The 6,961-nt window shown below is 47.9% G+C and overlaps 1 protein-coding gene across 1 annotated transcript; it reads left to right on the forward strand.

Annotated features, from left to right (window-relative positions):
- Nucleotides 1–1,226: 1,226 nt before the first annotated feature.
- Nucleotides 1,227–2,480, forward strand: LOC125547379 (uncharacterized). Its single transcript, XM_048711268.2, has one exon. The coding sequence runs from the start codon at nucleotides 1,227–1,229 to the stop codon at nucleotides 2,478–2,480; it is 1,254 nt and encodes a 417-aa protein (XP_048567225.2).
- Nucleotides 2,481–6,961: the final 4,481 nt, after the last annotated feature.

Genomic DNA, 6,961 nt, shown 5'->3' on the forward strand with positions numbered 1-6,961 from the left:
GAGAGGCCAACTGGTCGCGGTAGTATTGGAGTAGAGGCGCGCGAAGGGGTTCAACGGCGCCGGTGGGCGACGCAAACCGTTAAGCTTAGATCAGAAAACCAAAAAGAAACCCATGGCAAGAGCTCGGGAAAAAGGCTCTCTAGGGCAGCGGGCCAACACAACCGGCAGACGGACCCTAAGTACTGGCGGCATGGCCCCCGCAGGCGATCATGGAGGCTGACCGCCCCGGGATGGCGCGCAGGGCAGAAGCGGCGGAGGTAAGCCTGATACCATATTAGAAGGGAGATAGAGGAATTGTTGCGGAATATGATGAATGTATTATTGAGCCTCGAGGACGAGTATATATTAAGTACAAGAATTGAAGAACAAGACTCCATGTCTGGAGATAAGGTAGGAGACAGATTACAAGTTCTAGATTATCAAATATGAGTGCTGCTACGCGAGCCATTCGATGAGTTGGATTGAGCGATCGAGCGAAGTTTCTATTAATGCAACACAGGTCGTGTTGCAGGAAATTTCCACAACACGGGTCCTGTTGCACAAAATTTTGCAACATATATCAAGTTGTAGATTTTATTTTTGCAACACGGTTTTTATTACAGTTTATTTTTGCAACACGGGTCTTCTTGCAATTTATATTTTTTATAACAAATGTCTCATTGTAATTTAATTTTTCTGTAACAAAGGTCTTGTCATATTTTTTGCAACACAGACCTTGCTGCAGAAACTATTATAACAGACAGTGAGTAGCGAGCAGCGGCCACGTTGGCAGAATGAAAAGGAAAAGAAGGAACCGCTCGGATAGGACACACGTCGAACGAACAAGCCGGCGGACGCTCGGGTGCGATCCGCCGCTTGAAGCCAAGCGTTTTCCATTAAATATATGTATCCTAAATATATTTCTAACACAGTCGACCGACACCAGTTCGGCTGGCCGACTTATATGCTTCCCTAGAATTAAGCACGTCTTGTGCTCGGTTCCATCACGTATTGTGTCCTATCCGAGTAGTAGACAAATTCAGCACCGTCTAGGTTTTGTATTTGCCCGCCTTCGTAATAAATCCAGCGAGATCAATCAATGGATTAAATCAAGCGTGTCGCCGTGGTGTCTACGTACGTATCCCAGTCCCACCATCTCTTGCTTCGTCGTGCACGTACGGAAAGTACTCCACCTTCATCGTGCACTTCGCGTGGTTAATCTCTCTCAACGAGACGAACCTGCCGTCATGCACGGGACGTCGTCGCCAATGGGCCTCCCGCCAGAATTGCTCCGCGAGATCTCTTGCCGCCTGCACGACCCGGCCGACTTCGTCCGCTTCCACGCGGTCTGCAAGCCATGGCGCGGCTCACACGATCCGACAACGGCGACAACGACAGATTATCAGTTCCTGCCATGGCTCCTCGCGCGCAGCAAGCCTGGTGATGACCCTCTCAAGCTTAGATCCGTCTTCTTCGGCCGAAGCTACCGCGTGCCGCCGCCAATATCTGCCACCATGATGAACGGGGTGACAAGCGCCGACAGCACCAACATCCGCTATTTCACGGTTTCTCCCCTGAGCCCGACTCTTCACGAACCTGTCGCCGGAGGGGCCTTCGCTAACCCGCCTCTCTCCCCACACATCGACCGGTTGGGGAAGAACCCTAGTGGCATCATCCACAATGACGGTACCCTACTTCTATACAGCAAATACAGCAAATGCAGCAGTAGCGACCTCTACACGACCGAGTTCAGCGCGTCGCTCCTGCATCCCGGCAACGATGAGTGGACGTTTGTCCAGAGGACTTTGGAAACGCCCTGCCATGGCGAGTTCTATGCCATGTATCATGCCGGCAAGATCATTGTGACAATGTACAACAACCTCTGGCTCGTGGTGATGACACCATCCACAGCAGCAACGAACAAGGATGATGTGCTGGTCCCCACGCCACTCTGGACACCGCGCAAGTGTGACGGCTATTTCTGCGAGTACACCTATGTGCTCGAGTCTCGCGGCGAGCTTCTCTGGGCATCGGTGCACATCAAGATGGACTATCCGTACCAGGACGGCGATGGAAAGGGTGTCTGCCGCCTGGTTCGCGCACTGTGGATGTCCATGCATGTGCTTGAGGAGGTTACCGAGGGGTCGAAGAAGCTACAGTGGGCGAGGAAGGATGGCAAGAGCTTGAACGATCGCTTGTTTTTCCTGGGGTGGCCCAACAGTTTCACCATGGACGCGTCGCGGTTTGGCGTGAGCGGCGGGTTCGCCTACTTCTTGTACTGCGATGACCTGGGCCACCGCCAGCCCCATGAGCGGTGTGGTGTGTTTAAGTACAACCTCATCGACAACATGACAGACTTCATCGAGTGGCTACCCCAAGGATGGGACTACGAAATGTGCACGTGGCTCATACCCCAGCCCACCATTGCTCCAATTCATCAGGTTCTAGTTACTACTCCAAGAAGTAATAACATGATTCACATTAAAACACTTTGCCCTTGATTTAGGGTGTTGGTGGGTGACTTTGTCAATCTCAAGATTTGCTGGCTCAGTATTTTGTAAGTGCTCACATGTGTAGGATCTGTGTGTATGTTTATAAGGGTGAGTTTTGTAATATGAGCATCTGTGTTTGTAATATGTTTATAAGAAGGGTGTGGCTAGATCTCAGTCCAAGTCTTAGTCAAGTGACAAAACATATAAAAAGAAGAAAGGCAAAATTTAAGATATTTTTTTTACGGATCTCCACATAAGATCTCACAAATATAGAATTGACTGAGACTTGGTTAAGTCCCAGTCGACTGGGATTTAGCAATCCCGTTCTAAAATAAAGGTGCTTGTTCCCTTTTAAAAAAAAGTTGTTGGTATGTGACCTACCTCTCAATGTGATCCGAATATGACAATCGATGTCGGAGAGCTGCAGATGTTTGCTTCCATTTGATGGTTTGTATATATCAGTTGAGAAATTAAGAGGATTTGTAGATCGCAAATTGTTGTTTTGTGCATAGAGCAGAAACTAGAGATCTTGCAATGGAATCCTGTTGCATTTTGGAGTTTTCAAGTACTCCTCGTCTAAACTAATAGTATAAGATCTTTTTTCTCTACTACTATTAAACAATCAAATAAGAACTTTCTTAAGTGCATCCCACAATTAGCCCCATAACACCGCACGGATCATAAACACAATACGATTAGACCCACAAATCTTAATCTAATGGTCATCCTTGATCTAATAGCTTCATAGGGGTAGGGTGTGCGTGTGTGCGTTCATAGGGGTGAGTGTATGCACGTGTATATGAGCGCTTGTGTCTGTACTGATGCTCAAAAAAAATAATCACTTAACTATATAATTTAAATTTATGATATCTCATACAATGTTTAGCACAAGAAAATGTGTATGTAACCAGCCGGCAAGACTTGTTAGCTATCATAAAACCAACAATCATCAACAATAAAAAAGTTAATTTGTACGTCAGTTGTAGGCTGTAAAAAAGATGGTATATATACAGTACTACGTGGCAACTAGAGCCGGGTGGAGTACGTACGTGAAAGAGCTTTTTTTTTGTGACAGTACGCGAAAGAACTTAGGCATATAAAACCGGCTGATTCCGCAACTAACGTGCACTCCATCGATCTGGTTTCCACGCCGCCATGGAGAGAAGACGGTGGCTTGACCTACCGCCGGATCTAGCCAGCGAGATCTCACGCCGACTGCACGATGTCACCGACTTCGTCCACTTCCACGCCGTTTGCAAATCATGGCGTGCCTCGTGGTACCCAACGGCGACGACGACGGTCCAATTCCTGCCATGGCTCCTCGCAGCGGTGAAGGAAGACTCGACGCGCCTCGAGTTGAGATGCGTCCTCTCCGGGTCAAACTACCGCTCGCAGCCGCTGCTGTCCGAGCCCTGGGGGATGTGGGGAATCAGCACCGGCGGCACCGCCCGCTGCTGCCTGACCATTGATAGCCTCCGCCCTAGCCTCCATGACCCTCTCACCAGAGCCACTGCACACCTGCCTCCGCTCCCGCGCGAACTCGGCCTGTGGGGGAAGACGATCAATCCGTACGTCATTATCAACGACGACGGCACAACCCTTCTCTACAGCATCTCCTACATCAGCAACATGGTTGGGATTAGGCCCACGGCCAGTTTCAGGGTGGCTCTACTTCGCCCCGGAGACGCAGAGTGGACGATAGTCGAGAGGACCCTCGAGTGCCCCACCTGGTCATCCGAACATGATTTGACGTGTGTCGCATACCAAGGCGGCAAGATCCTGGTCATCATGGAGGCTGGTACATGCCACGTCGTCACACCAAACACCGATGTCACAAGTGACGTGCTTGTCAGGGACGAGAGGGTGTTGCTGCATGCTGGAAGCGTTTTTCGGTGAATCCACCTACGCGTACAACTACGTCTTTAAGTCCCGTGGCGAAATTCTATGGGTGTCGATTCAGACCGGGGAATATTACAGGTATCAGCCGGGGCCAGACCTTCTAGATGTCACGGTTTCAGTGCAGGCACTCCATGAGCCGGCATTGTCAACATTGCAGGCACCGGAGAAGATGACATGGTTGAGGAGGGACGGACATAGTCTAGCCGACCATGTGTTGTTCCTGGGTGCGCGCCATAGCTTCGTTGTGGAGGCGTCGCGGGTGCCCAACGGCCAAGGCGGGTGTGCCTACTTTGTCTATCAAAATAATAGAACCTTTACATTCGGGAAGCGTGGCGTGTTCAGGTGCAACCTCATTGATGGCAAGACCGAGCTAGTACAGCGGCTGCCTCGATGTTGGGACGAGAAGATATGCACATGGTTCAACCCTGCGTCCGACATTAATCCTCCTCAGGTACCTATACACCAACAAAAACAGCTCAAATTTTTCAAGTTCTATTTTTCTCATAATAAAATCCTATATAGTTAGTGATCTAATGTTTGCATCAAGCTAATACACCGTACAAGAGTTTAACCTAAACTCTTCATAAGCCTACTCAAATTCGTTTTTCAATAACAAAAATTATCATCACATCAAGCTTATAAAACCGTAAATGTTCTAACATAGAGTTGATTTTGGAACAAAAGTTCCCTCTGGTGACGGTGCAAGCTCTTTCAAGGGGAATATCTGATCATACCCCATTGTTCGTGGACTCAGGTGAGCCGAACCATGTGGGTAACAAGAACACCTTCTCCTTCGAGATGTCATGGTTTGAACGTGAGGGGTTTTTGGACTTGATGGCCAGGGAATGGGATAGAGGTGTTGGAGGCAAGACTGCGTTAGAGCGTTGGCAGAATAAGATTAGGCATTTAAGGAGTTTCTTACGGGGCTGGGCTAAGCACCTCAGTGGTGTGTATAAGATGGAAAAGGATAGACTCCTTGCTCTTATACAGGCCCTGGACATACAGGCCGAATCCACTATCTTAACGTCAACTGCTTCAGGCTAAAAATGAGGCGGAGAAGAGGTTGAAAGAACTGCTCCGCGAAGAAGAATTGAAGTGGGCTTTGCGTGCTAAAGTCCGCAAAGTGGTCCAAGGGGACGCGAATACTCAGTTCTTCCATTTGATAGCCAATGGCAAGCACAGAAAGAAGCGTATCTTTCAGCTTGAGCAAGACGAGGGTACTATTTTAGGCCAGGACAACCTAAAAACATATATTACCGACTATTATAAGCAGTTGTTTGGACCTCCGGAGAATAATTGTGTGTCCCTCGATGAGTCCAGGACTGAGGATGTGCCTCAGCTATCGGCTGCCGATAATGATATTCTGGTTGCCCCGTTCTCGAAGAAGGAGGTGTTTGATGCTATTGCACAGATGAAAAACAATAAGGCTCCCGGACCGGATGGATTCCCGGCAGAGTTCTATAAAAAGTGCTGGCACATTATTAAGGGGGATTTACTACCTATGTTCCATGATCTGTTCTGTGGCCAGCTTCAATTATTTCACTTGAATTTCGGGACTATCACACTGCTTCCCAAGAAGACGGATGCGGTGAGAATTGAGCAATTCAGGCCGATCTGTCTCCTCAATGTTAGTTTCAAAATTTTCACAAGGTCGGGACAAACAGACTCACACAGATTGCGCATTCTGTGGTGCAACAGTCTCAAACTGCTTTCATGCCGGACAGAAATATCCTTGAAGGGGTGGTCGTCCTGCATGAAACACTCCATGAAATCCATTCCAAAAAATTAGATGGAGTAATTTTTAAGGTGGATTTCAAGAAAGCGTACGATAAGGTCAAATGGCCATTCCTCCAACAGTCATTGCGTATGAAAGGTTTTGATGAAGCCCGGCGCCGACAGGTTGAATCATTTACGCAAAAAGGTAGTGTGGGAATTAAAGTTAATGATGACATAGGTCATTACTTCCAGACACATAAAGGCCTAAGACAAGGAGATCCGATGTCCCCTATCTTGTTTAACATTGTGGTGGATATGTTAGCAATTTTGATAGGAAGGGCTAAGGAAAATGGTCAAGTAGGTGGATTGGTACCTCATCTAATTGATGGAGGTGTATCCATCCTTCAGTACGCTGATGATACAATCATCTTTATGGAGCATGACTTGGCCAAGGCGAGAAATATGAAGCTGGTGTTATGCCTATTTGAACAATTGACCGGGTTAAAGATTAATTTTCATAAGAGCGAGCTGTTCTGCTTTGGTAGGGCCAAAGATGAACAGAAGGCTTATAGGCAATTGTTTGGGTGTGAGTTGGGAGAGTTACCCTTCTCTTACCTGGGGATTCCAATCCACCATCGTAGGCTGACTAACAGAGAGTGGAAGTGCATCGAGGATCGGTTTGAGAAAAAAATGAGTTCTTGGAAGGGTAAGCTCATGTCATACGGAGGCCGATTAATCCTGATTAACTCGGTGCTCACGAGTATGCCAATGTTTCTCCTATCGTTCTTTGAGGTCCCAGTTGGTGTTAGGAAGAGACTGGACTTCTATCGATCGCGTTTCTTTTGGCAGGGTGATGAGCTTAAAAGAAAATATCG

Source organism: Triticum urartu, chromosome 3A (genome assembly GCF_056163025.1).
Source record: "Triticum urartu cultivar PI428250 chromosome 3A, HENAU_Tu73, whole genome shotgun sequence".
Lineage (NCBI taxonomy): Eukaryota > Viridiplantae > Streptophyta > Magnoliopsida > Poales > Poaceae > Triticum > Triticum urartu.